Genomic DNA, 19010 nt, shown 5'->3' on the forward strand with positions numbered 1-19010 from the left:
AACTCTGAACAAAAGTATAGAGGTTCATAAGTTCAAACGCAGCTTTATATGTTTGTAAAATTTCAGCCTGCACATATAAAACCTTTTTGGTTACCGGCAACACACATGAAAAAAAATACTTTTTGGTTACCGGCAACACACATGAAAAAAACTCTATTTTATATACCAGCCATAACTATTGTTATGTCAAAATCATCCAAACCAAAATATAGAAATAAGCAAGTTCAAATAATGTTTTATATGTTATATGTTTATAAATATTTAAGCATCAATACCTTTTGAGTTTCATTTGAAAAAAGCATACCTATATACCAAAAGAAATAATTGAATAAGTATAATACATATTTTTAAATTTAAACAAGCAGCTGGAACAAATTGTACGGGTACATTAAGCTTTGCAGTTATCAATGCTTTATATCAAGAAAATGCATGCTGTTATTGTGTACATGCCTATTAATGTTATGAAGTTTGCAGATGATACACTACACAGATAATGATATATAGATATCAGAGAGAAATATTGGTCTTACAGCATAATAATCGGGCCATTTCTTTCACCGCTTGACTCCGGCTCACATCGTTGGATCTGCTAGGCTAAAATAATATTAAATAATCGCACATGTTAGATGTAGATTTAAAAAAAAAGAACAAAGCATTCTGTGATAAAACAGACATCTTGCACCACAGTGATAACAATTGAAATAGCTTCATGAATATAATTATGCATGTGGTTTTATGCAAGTGAATCACAATTTTTTTTTTGTTGCATTGTGTTATTAAATTCAACTTGTAACAAGTATATACTTTAACATTTTTAAAATGTAGTATATAGCTCCCAAAAATAAGCCTGGTAAAAAAATCATAGAATTACGTCCTTTCAATATAGTATGGCATTAATATTTTATGTTCATGATGTGCATGTTTTCTTAAAATTAACTAGTACTAGAACATGCAATGAGGGACAATTGGTGAAAAATAAAAAGACCTTTATAGCTCACCTGAGCACTAAGTGACCTTGTTATTGAACAAATGTGACACACATTTTAACTCTGCCTATATATTATGGTAAACATCCTAACCAAGTTTCATCATGATTGGATGACAAATGTGGCTTTTTGAGTAGTAAATGGATACAAGTTTACACCACACAACATATAACTGATGCTAGACAAGAACTGACAACAATTGTGTGTCATGATTACTTTGTTCTAAGGTGATCTATAAATTGGTGATAATCTTACGACAACTACTGAAATTGATGAGAGTAAAACTGTTAGTGGTTTATTCATTGCTGCAATTGATGGACTGATCAACACACCAACATAAGATATTTTCTCACCTGTAGCTCTCCATCCCACCAGTCACTGGGTTACTCCTTGCGAACCTGAATCAGCTGAGCAGGACTCTGTGACAGATGTTCCGGGCCAGTGCACTCAGCTATGCCAGTGGCAATCTCTGTATGCAACACACAATATAGAACACTTTAACATGACACCCGTTAGTGATATGCTAGACTCATCACTTCAGAAATTTTCAATTTCATACAATGACATTTTTATGAAGGGTTCATTACTGAAGTCATTCACAAGTCTGCTTTACCAGCTGTTTAATATACATGTACAAAGGGATTTCACACCGTGATATACTTAATTCAGATCTGGTGTACTTTATACCTAAATTAAAGACTGATAATATTAAGTTTGTAATAAAAGAATTTGTATAAGACCTGGAAGTAGAGAAAGTTATATTTTCATTCTTTTTGCGGAAACACATTGTCCATTTCAAGCTAAAATTAAATACATGTGTATGTGCGTATGTGCAAACAAGGCTGCCAGCAAAGTATCGATCTAAAGTGACAATATTTAATGCCATCCATTACAGGTAAGCTTGGTGTAGATTTGTTGTCCACATAATAACCAGGAAGTCCTAGGTTCGATCCCGTCTCTAAAAGCAATAATTAGATATTAAGAAACCATCTAATAGTTATACTCAGGAAACTGACTCAAGAGAGTCTCAATAAGCCTAGGGCATCAATGTTATCAAGCTAAAATAAACAGGTTAAAACGATTGCTACCCCCCCTGATCTACCTGGTTTCTTCAATGTTTCAATGCTAGGCCCACTGGTTTCCATGGTGTGGGAGCATGTTGCCCCAGGGGTTGCACTGTCAGGACGTGCAGTGGTAGCCATGGACACAGACTTCGAGAATACTGGCCAAGCACTGGCTGGTATTACCTGCAGTACAGTGTGGTAGTGGGTTACCTTAGGAAGAATTGTCAAAGGTTTCTGACTCGGGAGGTGGGTAAATCAACCTGCTTTTTTACCAAAAAGCAACAACGGGCTACTTTTGAAGCTCTAGTACAAATTAAATTAAATCAAACTTAAAATTCACAGTTACATTAACCTTTGAACTAGTGATCCCATTTTCAATAGGGGTCATTAGCTGTCAAGGCCAATGCACATGTGAAGTATCAAGCCAATTGGTGGATCAGTTGACGAGTTATTGATTGGAAATGATTTCCAACTAAGTGTGACAGTGACCTTTGACCTCCATCTCAAAAGGGCCATCTATTGTTCAAAACCAATGCACATGGGAAGTATCAAGCTAATCAGTCCCTCCGTCCACAAGTTATACTCAGAAACAATTTTCACTCTTAGTGTGACAGTGACCTTGAATAGGTGTCATTAAATGGCAAAGGCACATGGAAAGTATCAAAGAAATAGGTAAATCCGTTCAAAAGTTATTGATCAAAACAAACTGATCTACCGACAGACCAACATTCCAGCAAATTAATATATACCCAATCTTATTCTACGTGGGGCATAAAATGGCCTTAAAATTGTCAAGAGAAACATTTTGAATGTGTCTATCAATATTGAGACATATATGTAGCTTTCAAACATGTTATATGGTTATGTTTATATGGAAATATATTGGAAATAAGATTTGACCTGATGACCTAGATTTATGGATGCACATAATCCAGCCAAGTTTTTTTTTTCCTTCTTTGGCACCCGCCGAAAATCGGCCCTTTCCCCTTGAATTTTCATTTTCCCCCTCCAAAAAAAATTTTTTTTGTTGTTTTTTTGTTGTTTTTTTACGTTTTTATATATATATATATATATATATATATATATATATATATATATATATATATATATATATATATATATATATGTTAACCTGGTCCACTGTAGAAACTAGTAAAATATTGCTTTAGTAAATTATCTGTTGCCTTGTATTTGTTTTAAAAACAGTAAATATGCTAAATTGATTATTTTAGACTTCCCTTATTTTCCCCAAAATCCGGCTTTTCGCAGGATTTTCCCCCCAAAATTTAACGTTTCGCACGATTTTTCCCCCCTAAAAAAGGCCAGGCCCTTTTCCCAAAATCAGATCAAAGCCCCTGCAGCCTACAAAATGTCAATATGAAAATTCGGACAAGGTTTTATCAAGATAGAGTCATAAAGGCAGCCTCTACAGTGGTTACACAGATTTTTGAAAATGTGACCTGGTCACCTAGTTTTTGGACATACCTGACTGAAATTCCAGCACGGAATGAATCGAGTCAAGATACATGTAAACATTCTAACCAAAATCATTCATTAATAAGTCATAAATAAGGCCTCTAGACATTGTTAAATTAATCATTCTGACCAAGTTTCATCAAGATTGAGTCATAAATTGTGGCCTGTAGAGGGGTTACAAGCTTTTTCTAAGATTTGGCCTTGTGACCTAGTCTTTGGATGCAGATGGAAGATTTGAACTCAGCCTAGATTGTGTCCAGATAAACAATTTGACCAAGTTTCATCAAGTTTGGATGAAAAATGTAACCGCTATAGTGATAATGGTATAAAAGTTTACAACAAACACCGGACCTAGCAGGGCGCCGGCTGCCGAAATAGGATGATCACAGTAGCTCATTCATGCCAAGGTGAGCTTAAATAGAATCTTCAGTAAAAATTATTTTTTTTAGAGTTTACAGAATCCACATTATTGAACAAATTTTACTGACAAGAAAGACATGACACATGAGAGACATGGTTAACCTAAAGTCCCCTTTGATGGAACTGGTAAGGCACTAATAAGGTAATTTAATATTGCATACCTTCTGAGGGCTTGCTCTTGTTTCATCCTCCTCTTCATCCTCCTCTATATACACGCATGTTTCCGTCTATCAAATATATTATCCATATGATTAATATTGGACAAACTGTAAAAAATCCAAAAATCTGAGAACTAGTCCCTTTAAAGCTATACTTGAGCACTTTAAACACTCATTAAATGAATATTCTTATATTCTTCTCACAACATTTCTAGATCATCAGTCTCAATAATGCCTACAGAATTATAAATTTGGCTCAAATATTTTTTTTCATTATGTCAATGAGCTTATATGAGGGGTATCCCCTGCATATATCATACACAAGATCTTCCTAAAAAGTTTGGATTTAAGGGCAAGTTTTCAAAGTGTATGCAACATTTAGAGCTCATGATAAGAAATGAAGGGAAGCTAAAAAGCCTATAAAAAAACTTATTATATTAAAATATTAATGTAAAGGACATCACTCTTCTTTTTTTAATCATTTCTCAGTGGTCTTTTGCATTGTCAGTGCTTTTTTTCTTGATTTGGGGAAAGGGCCTGGTCCTCAATTTTGGGAAAAAATAATCTACCAAACAAAGAATATTTCAATATTTTTGACTTTGACATTTATGTTATTTTGATATGATTATCACTTTTTGTAAATTTGTTTCGACATCCCTTCATGAACAACACAGCTATGGACAGTACACCAAATTCAAATTTTATAATATGCTCACTATCCATTTGAGTCTAAGGCACAAACTTAAAGTGTAACCTGACCTTAACCAATCAGTAACACATTGTAATAAAAATATTACGTTTTGCCAATTAAATGCAAAATCTCATCATGCACGACCAAGATATGCACCAGATATTAAAATGCATCGCCGCCCAAAACACAAAAAAGGAAAACACCAGGTGTACAAAATCAAACTGCTATCTTTCTTAATTCTTATAAAAGTTTAACATCTCAACAATCTTCAAGATCTGCAAAAATATTAACTATTAAAATGAATACCTTAGACACAGTTTCACATTTTTGTTTCTTGCTTTCATGATCCACGTTGACCTGAAAATTACATTATTGTACAGTAAAATTTAATTCCCAAGCCCAAATCAGCAACAAAATTTTCCACTGGGTAATTTGGCTACATGTTATCAGCTGAGTTCAATTTCAGTTGCTGATTTTGAGTGTTAAGAAGAAAAGGATTTGAACAAACTTAGTAGAGAACCACAAAATGTGGTAACACATAAAATATTAAAGCCTAGATCCATGTGGTTACAGAGATGATTTTTAAGTTTTTTTTTAACCAACACATGCAGTTAAGAGGAACAATTTAAACAACTTTGAAAATGGGTCACCCAAGGATTATTCCTGTCAAGTTTCATTAAATTCTGTTCGAGGGGTTAATGAACAGAAGTCGTGAAATCCGTCAAGTCACTACTGAGAAACTAGCCAACTGAAAAAATTAAACCTAACTCTCGACTTCGAGGTCGGGGAAATAGAAGAGATTGAAATTTCTGTGATAAATCAAGCTCAATAATAGTGTTTTAGTTAGGTATTTTAATAATCACATTGATTCATTTATTTTCAAATTGCAACAAGTTAAATTAACTGTTTATATATATATATATATATATACAGTAAAACCTGTGGTAAGCAGCCAGTGAAGGAACATACCCAAACTGGCTGCATACGACAGGTTGGCTTCTTAGCACAGTTAAAGGAAGTTGAGGGTCAGCTGAGCAAAATTTAAAGGTATCCTTTCATGTTTTCTACTTTTAATTCCAATATATATAAGAACGTTTAATGTATCGCACATTTATGACAAATGTATAATTATACTGTACATAAAATTATGAACTTAAACAAAAAAGTTAGAAATATTTAGGGTAAAAAAAGGATAAATTGATATTTTAAAAAGTTTTATAAAATTACAAGCTTTTCTTCTCTTTCCAAGTTGCTAACATGTTTGTTTCAAATGTTAGGGAAATCAACTTGGATAAGAGAAATGCTCACACAAAGCAATCTCCCTTTCCCAAGTTGTTTTCTCATAAGGTCGTCTGAAAATTATTTTGAAAAGAAAGAGATTAAGCTTTAAGCAAGCATTTCTTATTTTGTCAGAACATTTTCTAAACAAGAGGGCCATAATGGCCCTGTATCGCTCCACTGTTTTTTATGCGAAAAAAACGTGCAATGCGCATGGGTTGAAATGTACTCAAGCATGTGACTTCTTCTTTCTATCCCTTGTCCAACTGGGCGCTTAAAAGTTGGATGGGTGAGCTTTTTTATATATGGAAAAAGTTACTACCGTGTTAACTAAACAGACTTAAAAGCCCGGGAATTGTTGCACAGGTTCTTTGCTTATAACGTAGGTACATTTATCTCGCCAAAAGATATTGTTGTTCTTTCTATATGTAAACTTGTGTGAACTTTAAAACAAGGCCTCAAGGCGATTCTTGATTTTTTATCGAGAGCATATGATTGGGTCAAGCGATCGTAATACACAGGTCAAATTTTGTTGTTTGGACAAGGAAGACTTGCTGCTGGCTGCATACGAGAGAATAGTGCTTAAAGAGCAGAAATGAGCGGCCTGACCTTAACTGGCCACATACGGCGCTCATGTGGCCACGCCCTCAGGTTTTACTTATAAAAGATTTTTTAAAAAAGATAATAAAGTCAACGACTGTAAATAATTTGGTAAAATGGGCTTATATGGAAAAAAAGTAAATATTTACCTTTGATACTGTGGCACATTTGAGTTTTGCTGTTCCCTTGTCAGAGTCAATCTTAAATAGTAAATCATTCTATGCATAATTAATCATAACTACACTGTAAGACAAGAGCTGTCATCTATGCTAAATAACCACTATATACCACGTTGACACAGAACTAGACTTGTTTTCCTTAAATCAGCAATATGGTTCTTGAGCATGAAACACCATCTTGTATACCTTAAGATGTGTGTGTTGAATGCAAAAATCTATGTTAAACAACAAGAGGGCAAAAATGCCCTAGATTGCTTAGATATATTATACAGCCTTCCCAGTTTCAAACCCATGGGCATGATTATAGAGCTCCAGATAAGGTTTTGTGAAATTCTTAAATTACTACCAGATTTTCAAAAAGAATTCTTAACTCTGAAATTTTATTCTTAACGTTACTACTAAGTTTTGGAAAATAATTCTTATTTTTTCTAAATGACCTAAAAATAAATAATAATGGTTATTTTCATGCAAAAAAAAAAATCAAAATAAACATACCAGCAACTTTATTTATACGCGTTCATCAGTGTCTTTTCAGTATTATACAATTTTATTTTTCAAATACCTTCATATGCCCAAACTGTGCTTAGATTGCATGCCTTAGATGAATTTTTACATATTTCACAATTAAAACGGGTCTCCCCTTCAATCTTTTCAAAGATTATCCACAGGACTTGTCCCTTCCACTTGTTCAATGTTTTTTTGTGTTTAAGTTTGGACCCGTCGTGTCGCGTTTTTGTTTAGCTTTTCCGACTGTGTCGGCAACTGTACATACAACATCATATAAGGTCTTTTCTATAATGTCTATCTAAACATTTAACTTCGGCTCACTTTGCGTACAATATGTTAAAAGCGTGTTTTTGGACGCTTTGCAGGTTTTTAGGACGCTCTTGGGCGCCGTCATTGTTTTTTGACAGATAGACTGTATACGCCGCTTTTATTGGAAAAAATGCGCTTTGTTAAACAAACCCGATAACCATTCTATATAAGCACCGCAAAGATCTTAAATATGCGAAAAGAACTCAATAAAAATCGATACGAACCGATGTAAACATAATATTCGTAACTTGATTTTGTAATTCTTAATGGAACGACAAAATTTTAAAATAAATATGTACACTGTAACTCCAATATAGTGCGGTCCGTTATAACGCTGTGTCCAATATAACGCGGGGGGTCCTTGGATCCCGTTTTTTCTCCAACCTTCCATACTGATTCAAATCCATGTTATGCAACTTCATGTATTTTCATAAATTCAAAAAAGCCGGCGATCATAGTTTGATTGCTTTATCCGTCCGTTTAACTGATTTTAATCGATTAGAGGTTAAACGACACTCGACAGCTAATTGGTGTAAATCTGTTGTGTAATGTCAATAAAGGTGTGAACACTCGTCTGTGTTTATTACATGTATTCCCTATTCGGTGCGCTAATTTCAATAAGGCAAGCGCAAGCAGAATAATTATCAAATTAAAGTTATTTACCTGTTTATGTTTTGTATTTATCTTGTATTGTATTTCATTGTATAAAGTATGGCTGTGTAAGTGTGTTATCGTTTATTATATGCTACACATGCTTGATAAATAAAAATGTTTTTGTGTGTGTTTAATGTTTCAGAACGTATACGAAAAATAAATTTAAAAATCCTGACGATTTATTTACATGCTAACGCAGTGTAATAGTTAACAGAGATGCACTTAAATTTATGCCCGTTATCAGAAAGTCCACGGAAAACACGTTTTTTTACATGCTGCGTATGACGCAATAAAACATTTCTTTGTACATGTATCGTATTGCATTCAATCTAAATTTAATTTCGATCGTCCAATGAAAGCTGTGTCCCATAATGCACTGTACTAATTTTTCTGAAAAACGGCGTAGGCATATGAATTTGTTTACGAAGTTCGTAAACATATTTCTTGTCATAAATGTTAAACATTATTTTTTCGTAAGTGATGTAATTATATTGGATTATCGGATAAATGTGCACATTAGAAAAGCGGTATGTATACTGTTATCGTTCGATTCGGTTTATATGCATGTATTTGCGGATGACAACACAGCATGAAAATACACAGGACCAATATTATAGGCTATACTTTACCTGTTTTTATAGCCCCTTAAATAAATAAGCTCAAAACTTATAACGCTGTCCGTTTATAACGCTGTTGCGTGGCTTGGACCCCGTCATCCGCGTTATATTGGAGTTACAGTGTAACAGACTTGAAAATAATTCGTAATTACGAAAATACGACCCTTATCTGGAGCTCTGGATTTGAACAATCTTTGTAAATGACCACAATCTGATGTAACATTTGAAATATCAAAGCTGTGTGCTTTGTGCATAGAATGTTATATAGAAAGTGATTATGATATATAAATCAAACAAGAGATGTGTTTGTCAGAAACACAATGCCCCCTATTGCGCCGCTTTGAAGCCATAAATTTGACCTTTGACCTTGAAGGATGACCTTGACCTTTCACCACTCAAAACATGCAGCTTCATGAGATACACATGCATGCCAAATATCAAGTTGCTATCTTCAATATTAAAAAAGTTATGACCAAACTTTTAAGGAAGGTTTAAGTTTTAGGAAAGAAAAATACAATGATATTTGACCTTTGACCTTGAAGGATTACCTTGACTTTTTACCACTCAATTAATCTATCTACACTGTATGCATACAATCTCCTTTATTTGTAACTACAGTGCAGAGAGCCGAACCAGTATCGTTCTCATAAATTTTGAGAACGATACTGGTTCGGCTCTCTACACGATAAGCGTTTTTTTCAGGTACCGTTTGAGCACTTTTATGCATTTTAAACTTCCTCTTAAACTAGTCTATCATGTGTGAAACATTATCCAACTATGCAAGTAAATTATAAGGGTAAGACACAAAATAAACTTTCAACTGACATATTCAACTATATATGCCCTTCTGTCATTATAATGGCATGGTACGGTGTGATCTGTATCAAACTGAAGAAAAACAAAAGGTTCAAATAAATAAACTATTTTAACAGTCAAACAAATAACTGAGCTGTCATCAGGGATGGAAACTAATGTTTTACAATTGGTTGCCAACACGGGCAACCATCTTTAGTATTTTGGTTGCCCAGCTAAAGACTAACGAGCCCAGTACAATGTACATAATGTCATGTGTATATAAAACTTTCTTTAAATAAAATAAAAGATAACCAAACAAAAACATTGCTTAATTTACAAACTTTCTGTGTATTATGTCCTAAAATAAGTCGGAGTTAAATCATTTGATTGGCTTTGATAAATTAATTTTATTAAACTAATTATTAACCAGGCCTTTTCCGCTCCATTTTGGGAAAACACCGCACTGATATTTTGGGAATTTCGCATCGTAAAAAACCCCATTTTGGCTCAATCGGGAAAAATTATCGCATGTAAATAGTGTTTCTTATATTTCAAAGAAGCTGTTAACTGGTAAATAACGACTATTTTGATAACCTATTATAAAAAATTTACAAAATATTATGAACATGTGTGAGAAGTGCAGTTTTTTTTTATCCGATTTTGGGGAAAGAACCTGGCCTTTTTTAAAGAAAAAAATCAAACGAAACGCCGGAAAATAAGGAAAGTCTTAAATAATCAATTTAACATATTTTACTGTTTTAAAAACAAATTCAAGGCAACTGATAATTTAATTATGCAATATTTTTTCTATTTTCTACACTAGATCAGGTTAACTTATAAATTAAAAGGTTAAAAAAAAAATTATGGGGGGGGGGGGGGGGGGGAATTGGGAATTTTTTTTTCAATTGGGGGAAAAAAAAAGTTTAGATTGGAAATGGGGCAGATATTCGGACCCGCGTAGCATAGGGCGGAAAGGCCTGTTAACTCACAGTCGCCAATTTCATTAAATGTTTAATTGCACTGTATTGTTTCAAGCTAATAAAGCAAGTTGCCCAGCCGGACTACTAACTTTTGAATTTGAGTTGCCCAGGCCAAAATGTACTGGCCACGGGCTCAAGGGTAACCACTTTACCCACTAATTTCCATCCCTGGTCACAATGTTGAACACATTTAAAAGAGCAATAGACAATATACAAACCCACGTATAATAAATACAAAATTACAATTTCAAAGGCTATCACAAATCATATTCTGAAATCACTAACCCCACCCCACCGATGTGTTTTTGATGACAGGTAAATAAATGCACTTGAATGAAAAAAGCGACATGACAATGTATTTTGCTAAAGTACAGGTAAGATGTATGAATGGGGCTTACTAACAGCAACATTTTGTAATGACCTGGAAGACATGATCTGGTGTGGTGTCTTAAATGTTCAATTGTATAACTAAATATGGTATATTAAGGCTCGATTGGTCATTGTCGGCTCGGGTACTACTTACATGTACGGGTACGGTAAATATACTAAAACGTACCCGGGAAATGTAACGCTAAATCGGTCGTTGTCGGCTATTTTTTTAAAATCAATTATATTCACATTTATGTCAATTTTTTGTAATATGGCCTCTATATTATCGAAACTCATACTAAAAGAGCGTGTTGATGCAGTTTTTTTTAAAGAGAAATTCGTTTAAGATAATCGGTAGCGCGTTTTACGACATCAGATTTCGGACTGAAATATAACTCGGGTACAGTCTAATATCGACCAGGTACAATTACGTATATTTACCGTACCCGGGGTACATGTAAGTATACTTTAGAGTACCCGGGGTACATGTAAGTAGTACCCGAGCCGACAGTGACCAATCAATCTATATTAAGGTTTTGTTAAATACTTTGTAGGCCCAGGTGATCGAAAAATACCCGTTCAAATTTGGATTTAGAGGATATATTAAGTTTTTTTGCTATTTAATACTGTTTCTACCATGTGACCACCATGACACCATCAGAGTGTTAAAGGAGTTACTATCAATTGATACAGACCAAATATTAAATATTTATTAATGAATGCTTCAGAAAATGTGTTTTGATTGATCTCTATATTTGAGTTTTAACAGTGACAATAACCTTGGACCTGCTTTTGTTCTTGACACTCAAACAAACAACCATTGTCAACTAGGCCCATTATAAAACAAGAGAGCCAAACTGTTGCAAGATATGCCCGTTTGAAGGTTTTGGACAACTAGATAACTTTACCATGACCCATATTTGAACTTCTGACCAAATTTGATGTAGATCCGATGAAAACCTCGTGACCTAGTTTTTTACCCATATTTGAACTTGACCTAGATATCATTTAGACACAACTTCTGACCAAATTCAGTTAGGATAGGATAAAAACTACTTCAATTAGAGAGCAGACACAATGCTAAATCCTTGAAATGCACTAATTGAACCCGTGACCTAGTTTTTGACCCGGCATGTCCCATATTCGAAACTTGACCTAGATATTGTCTAAATACAACATCTGACCAAGTTTGGTGAAGATCGGATAAAAACTATTTGAATTAGAAAGCGGACACTGCTGTGGACGCCGCCGCCCGCCCGCCAAGGGTGAAACTATATGTCCCTTTTTCAACAGCTTATAAAAATCCATCCATGTTGTACAAAGAGTTAGGGGTTATTAACTATAATCGAACTTGGGATTTGAATCGTGACCTGGTTCTTGAACACAATGCTCCATCCCATCATGTTAATAACTTCTGCAAAGATATATGAAATTTGTCCATAATGGACAATAAAAAGGGGTTTTAAGAACTCATTTCCAAAACTTGATATTCAATATTGAATGATAATAATGATCTTGTTGCACACACAACTCTGTCCCATTACAATATCACTTTTGAATAGTTTCTTTAAAAGCAAATATCTTTTACCTTGAATTCTGATACTGACATTGCATTGGAGCTGGTTTTTATGTGTGACAATCCATCTCACATTGTCACAATGCTCATCATTTTGACAAAAAAAATGTAAATACATCCTTGCTGGGCTAAGTTAGGCCCTGAACAAATATATCCCGACACAAATCACCTCACACCCAACCGCCAGTCATGGTATTCCCAAAATACTGCTGTTTGTCCAACGACAGTATAAACATTCTTATTGACTGCTCTTTTATCTGTGCCCCTTACTCCTTACACATTTGTGTTCTTTACATAAAACTTAAAATATATAACATCAGCAAACATAAACAACACTGGCAACAGGCAATAATAACATAAACAAAAGAATCACCTTGTGTTTAAAAACCTGATTTATCTGCATTCTTGCTAAAAAAATTGTAATTTACAATTACTGAAATCTGTTAACTGATATAAAACATTGTATATACCACCACTGGCTACATAAAAACATTATGTGAAATTACACTAAGAAATTAAACTTGGAATAAACAAGCAAATTTGTTGAATTGATATCCCCCCCCTACACCCCCCGACACACACATTTTGTTTAAGGATGGGTGCATATCGGACGGATGAACATACTGACATATTGACGGACGAAAAACACCAATTCTATATCCCTAAACCATTGGCGGAGGATAATTATGAGAGAAGGAAGGACAGACAAGTCAGGGACTATATGCTTTCCCTTGTTGGAGCACAAGATCTCTAACATGTAATTTCTAAGTACAAAGATGTATACATAATTCTGGAAAAAGCATTTGTGTAACATTGACCCTTAATGTGAATCTTATAACCTTACATGAAGTATATTGTGTGACGTTGACCTTAACCCTAGACATGAACCTTGACCTTAACCCAAGACATGAATCTTACATATGACACACAGCAAGGAAGAAGATGGAGAAGAATTATGTAAGGTTATGACATAATCCACTGATGCATAGAAAAATAATGGCTAAATAATAAATATTTCTACAAATATATGACCTTTGATGTGTGACCATGACTTTGGTCAAAAACACATAGGTCTTGCACTGCCTGATAATTGACAACAATTACATCAGGACATTTTAAGAATCCATTTTAGTATTGTACAATCCTTACCAAATACGCCATATTTAATCAAAATGTGCGATTTTGGCTTTTGTGTGTGCCTTTGACCATGACTCTAGCAACCTGGATTTTATATTTAACACTCAGCAAGATAATGGAGAACAATTTTGAACATTTAAAACAGAATCCCTTGGTATAGTAAAGGAATGACAAAATAATGAATAATTCATAAAAAAATTGACCTTTGACCGCAATGTGTGACTTTGACCTAAGCCCCTTCGATTATGGGTTTTGAATGTGAAGCATCCCCAGATGATTGAGAACAATTATGGCAAGTTTCATGGATCTGGCTCAATTGTTATTGGAGATAAAGCTCTAGGCTTATATTAAAAAGCATTTTTTTAAGATACAAAGGGCCATGACGCAGTTATTAACTGTAACAGATGGTGTAAAATGCCATTTGGCGTACATCATCCTCTTATCCATATATATACACATACGAAGTTTCAATTCCAAGATATGGTTCCGGACACAAAAGTGCTGGACCGACAGAAGGACGGACAGATGGACAACACCAAAACAAATTCAATATCCCTCCGCCTATGGCAGGGGATAACATTATGTAACATCAATTTTTGAGGAATACTATGCAAAAAACACGTTTTCTGAAATAAAATAATTATTGATTCACATTTTCAGTAACATTTGCATCAAAATGATGAAAAGCAGTTTATTTGCAAGAGTCAACAGTGAGAAAATTGCAATATTATTGCATTAAAAGCAGGACTCTGCTTCAATTAAAATCCCTGACCTGGAGAAGTCAACCATAGCATTAATAATTATATATCCTCAACCTCAAAACCAAACAAGAGATGTGTTTGTCAGGAACACAATGCCCCCTTTTGCGCCGCTTTGAAGCTGTCTCCATCGGAATACATATGCCCCCAAAAAACGCTTGTTCGAAAGCTAAACGCAGATTTCAAAACCTTAACGCAGACCCTAAGTTCAAGGTAAAGGTCAAAGGGGCCAAAATTTGTGCGAGTATGGAAAGGCTTTGTCCATATACACATGCATACCAAATATGCAGGTTACATCTGAAGCAACATAGAAGTTTTGAGCATTTTTCGAGCGGAAACACAATTTTTTTACGATTCAAGGGCCGTAACTCAAGAGTGCCTGGGTAAATTTGGCTGATTATCAACCTTAACCTAGATTTTATTGTCTTACACATTTTTATGAAGTTAAGCGGAAACGAGAAAAAACCTCAATTTTTCGATGATCCAAGGACCGTAAGTCAGGAGTGTCTAGGTCAATTTGGCTTATTATCCAACTTGACCTAGATGTTACTGCCTTACACATTTTCATGAAGTGTGGTGAAGATCCTATGGTATTTGCTCGAGTTATTGAGTGGAAACATGAAAAAAAACAATTTTGATAATCCAAGGGCTGTAACTCAAGAGTGACTGGGTAAATTTGACTGATTATCATCCTTAACCTAGATTTTATTGTCTTACACATTTTTATGAAGTTTAGTGGAAACGAGAAAAAAACTCAATTTTTCAATGATTCAAGGGCCGTAACTCAGGAGTGTCTTGGTCAATTTGGCTGATTATCGAACTTGACCAAGATGTTATTGCCTAACACATTTTCATGAAGTGTGGCGAAGATCCTATGACATTTGCTCGAGTTATTGAGCGGAAACAAGAAAAAAAAAAAATTTTACGATGATCCAAGGGCCGTAACTCAGGAGTGTCTGGGTCAATTTGGCCGATTATCAAACTTGGCCTAGATATTATTGCCTTACACATTTTCATGAAGTTTGGTAAAGATCCTATGAAATTTGCTCGAGTTATTGAGCGGAAAAGAGAAAAAAACAATTTTACGATGATTCAAGGGCCGTAACTCAGCAGTGTCTGGGTCAATTTGGCTTATTATCGAACTTGACCTAGATGTTTTTGCCTTTCACATTTTCATGAAATTTTGGTGAAGATCTGATAACAATTGCTCAAGTTATTGAGCGGAAACGAGAAAAAAAAAATTTAAAGATGATTCAAGGGACATAACTCAAGAGTGTCTGGGTCAATTTGGCTGATTATCAAACTTTACCTAGATGTTATTGCCTTACACATTTTCATGAAGTTTGGTGAAGATCAGATGACAATTGCTTGACTTATTGAGCGGAAACTAATCCGGACGGACTAACTGACTGACGGTGCGATTTTAATATGCCCCCAGAACCTATGTTCTGGGGGCATAATAAAAATACAATGATATTTGACCTTGAAGGATGACCTTGACTTTTCACCACTCAAAATGTGCAGCTCCTTGAGATACACATGCATGCCAAATATGAAGTTGCTATCTTCAATAATGCAAAAGTTATAAAACTTTAACCAAGGTTAAAGTTTTAGGACACACACTATGAATGAATGACAGACAGGCCAAAAACAATATACCCCCGATCTTTCGATCAGGAACCCGGGGGATAAAAAAGCATGGCAAGTAAAGCTCAAATAATTTGCCAAACATTGCAGTTTCAGGCTGTTTAGTGGGTTACATGTATTACTTACTTTTAGGTAGAAGGCAGAAAACTTCCAGCTCTTTCCTGTGTCTGGAGGTTGCCCTTTTCTTAACTTCATCCAATGAAAACACAAACTCATGTTCAGTTTTGTTAAGGAGAAATTTCAATTCCTCTGGTTGAACAGTTTTTATGTTGATTTTTTCTGCCACCAGGTTCGCCCATTCCAGTGGGCCCGAGTTTCTATTAACAAGCATGTTAATGCGCCCTGGTGTGGACCCCAACATCCGCACCAGTTTCCGGTCCATGCCAATAAGCTGGATTGATAACATCTAAAGAATAAATGTAACATTTTAATTTACTATAAATTTGAAAAAACATTGGCAAATTATTAAGTACTTTAAACTACTTTACTACAATATAGGAATACATGTACAACAAGGAAAAAGAAGGTTTCTGTATGGTCCTTTTCTATCAGAATCTTTACACATTTACTACCACTTCCAGAGACAAACAATTCAATATTGACAGCCATAGGTATCAGCTTACCAGTAGTCACTCCAGAAAGTAATGACAAGAGCACAACCGCCTTGCGGCAGCAGACCACTCATCTATTTTTCTTTTTTAAGGTGTAGGGACCTATCTCAATTTCAATCACAAAGGAGGGAGGGGTGGAGTGGAGAGGGGTGTATAATGTGGGGGTGTGGTCATTTATTACATTATCTTCCAAAAATGCAAACAAGGGCTGTTTGTAAAACATGCATGCCCCCCATATGGGCTGTCCGTTGTAGTGGCAGCCATTGTGTGAATACGTTTTTTGTCACTGTGACCTTGACCTTTGACCTAGTGACCTGAAAATCAATAGGGGTCATCTGTGAGTCACGATCAATGTACCTATGAAGTGTCATGATCCTAGGCAAAAGCGTTCTTTAGTTATCATCCGAAAATCATTTTACTTTTTCGGGTCACCGTGACCTTGACCTTGTGACCTCAAAATCAATAGGGGTCATCTACGAGTCATGATCAATCTACCTGTGAAGTTTCATGATCCTAGGCATATGCGCTCTTGAGCTATCATCCGAAAACCATTTTACAATTTCGGGTCACCGTGACCTTGACCTAGTGACCTCAAAATCAATAGGGGTCATCTGCGAGTCATGATCAATCTACCCAAAAAGTTTCATGATCCTAGGCCCAAGTGTTCTTGAGTTATCGTCTGACAACCACCTGGTGGACAGACCGACAGACCAACCGACAGACCGACCGACATGAGCAAAGCAATATACCCCCTCTTCTTCTTCTTCAATGCCCCCTATCGCGCCGCTTACTGACTGACTGACTGACATACTGACGGACAGTTCAACGGCTACATGTATATGCCACCCTACTGGGGGCATAAAATAAAAAATTTGGGGTGGGAGGGGGGTATAGTGTAAGGGTGTGGTGGTCATTTATTAGATGATCTTTAATAAAAAAAAATGGGGGAGGAAGGTTTGGGTGGAGTCTATTGTGGTATGTGGTTAAGAGTTGTTTTGTAAAAGTATCAATCGAATCTAATCATAATCGAATCTAATCATAAATAAAGAAGTTATGGCAATTTTAGCAAAATTTAATAATTTGACCTTGAGAGTCAAGGTCATTCAAAGGTCAAGGTAAATTTAACTTGCCAGGTTCAGTACCCTCATGAGAGCATGAAAGTATTTGAAGTTTTAAAGCAAAAGCCTTGATACTTTAGAAGTAAAGTGGATCTAAACACAAAATGCAACCATATATTCAAACTTACTAAGTCAAAAAAGGGCCATAATTCCATAAAAATGACAACCAGAGTTATGCAACTTGCCCTTTACTGTACCCTTATGATAGTTTGCGAGTGTTCCAAGTATGAAAGCAATATCTATGATACTTTAGGGGTATAGTGGACCAAAACTTAACCAAATTTTCAAGTATAAAGGGCCCATAATTCCGTCAAAATGCCAGTCAGAGTTACATAACTTTGCCTGCACAGTCCCCTTATGATAGTAAGTGTTGCAAGTATGAAAGCAATAGCTTTGATACTTTGTGGACCTAAAAGCAAAACTGTCCATATGGTTATTGGAAAATATCTAAAGAATTTTACCTGTATTATTTAAGCCTTATTTTCAAATACTTATTTTAATTTGACATTGTGCATATCTACATTATGTGCATACATATTTTAAACCATATAAATATTATTTTTGTATTGTACCAAATACTTACAACATTTTGAGACAGAGAGGGTTCTATGTGATCTTTTTTTGAGATTTTCATCTTCAAAAGATTAACACTCTTCCTAGCTTCTACAAGAAAATACAAATATACATAGAACAAACTAAAACTGGCACTGTCATGGTTAAAATATGCCACAATTGCGGATGTTTCTCTGGTTATATACACATGAAATATGAAGTGTTAATCTGTTCTAATGTTTTAGTTAAAATACAAAAAAGAACAAAAAGAAAAGAGCTTTGTCACAGGAAAGACAGCATTCCACTACTGGTTTTAACACAACAAATATAAGCATATCTTCAAATTTAACATACTTTGAAAATATTAAAATAAAAAAATGAAAACATTGCTTTAAAGTTGTATTTAATATCTCAATATGTCACCTATGGGGGGGGGAGAGACATTCAAAACATGTCTACCTTTCCAATAAACAATAAGCATATTTACCAGGTGTTAATGCTCTGTACAAATTGTCAAAGCACGATCCT

At 34.9% G+C, this 19010-nt stretch overlaps 1 protein-coding gene across 1 annotated transcript; it reads right to left on the reverse strand.

The window, feature by feature from the left end:
- Nucleotides 1-1369: 1369 nt before the first annotated feature.
- Nucleotides 1370-19009, reverse strand: LOC127864614 (uncharacterized). Its single transcript, XM_052404409.1, has 8 exons — nucleotides 18970-19009; nucleotides 18514-18593; nucleotides 16328-16607; nucleotides 6823-6873; nucleotides 5102-5152; nucleotides 4108-4173; nucleotides 2089-2233; nucleotides 1370-1455 (listed from the first exon to the last, which is right to left on the reverse strand). Exons 3-8 carry the CDS (start codon nucleotides 16415-16417, stop codon nucleotides 1370-1372), a joined length of 489 nt encoding a protein of 162 aa, XP_052260369.1. The 5' UTR covers nucleotides 16418-16607; nucleotides 18514-18593; nucleotides 18970-19009.
- Nucleotide 19010: the final 1 nt, after the last annotated feature.

This window comes from Dreissena polymorpha, chromosome 1 (assembly GCF_020536995.1).
Source record: "Dreissena polymorpha isolate Duluth1 chromosome 1, UMN_Dpol_1.0, whole genome shotgun sequence".
In the NCBI taxonomy this organism is placed as follows: Eukaryota; Metazoa; Mollusca; class Bivalvia; order Myida; family Dreissenidae; genus Dreissena; species Dreissena polymorpha.

Excerpts from the sequence above, each read along its gene's own strand:
- LOC127864614 (XM_052404409.1), bottom strand. The coding sequence starts at position 16,417 with ATGAGTTTGTGTTTTCATTGGATGAAGTTAAGAAAAGGGCAACCTCCA. Across the intron at positions 6,874-16,327 it reads TTTCTGCCTTCTACCTAAAA|ATTGACTCTGACAAGGGAAC; the intron begins GTAAGTAATACA and ends TTACTATTTAAG. Across the intron at positions 2,234-4,107 it reads CAAGAGCAAGCCCTCAGAAG|GTAATACCAGCCAGTGCTTG; the intron begins GTATGCAATATT and ends ACTGTACTGCAG.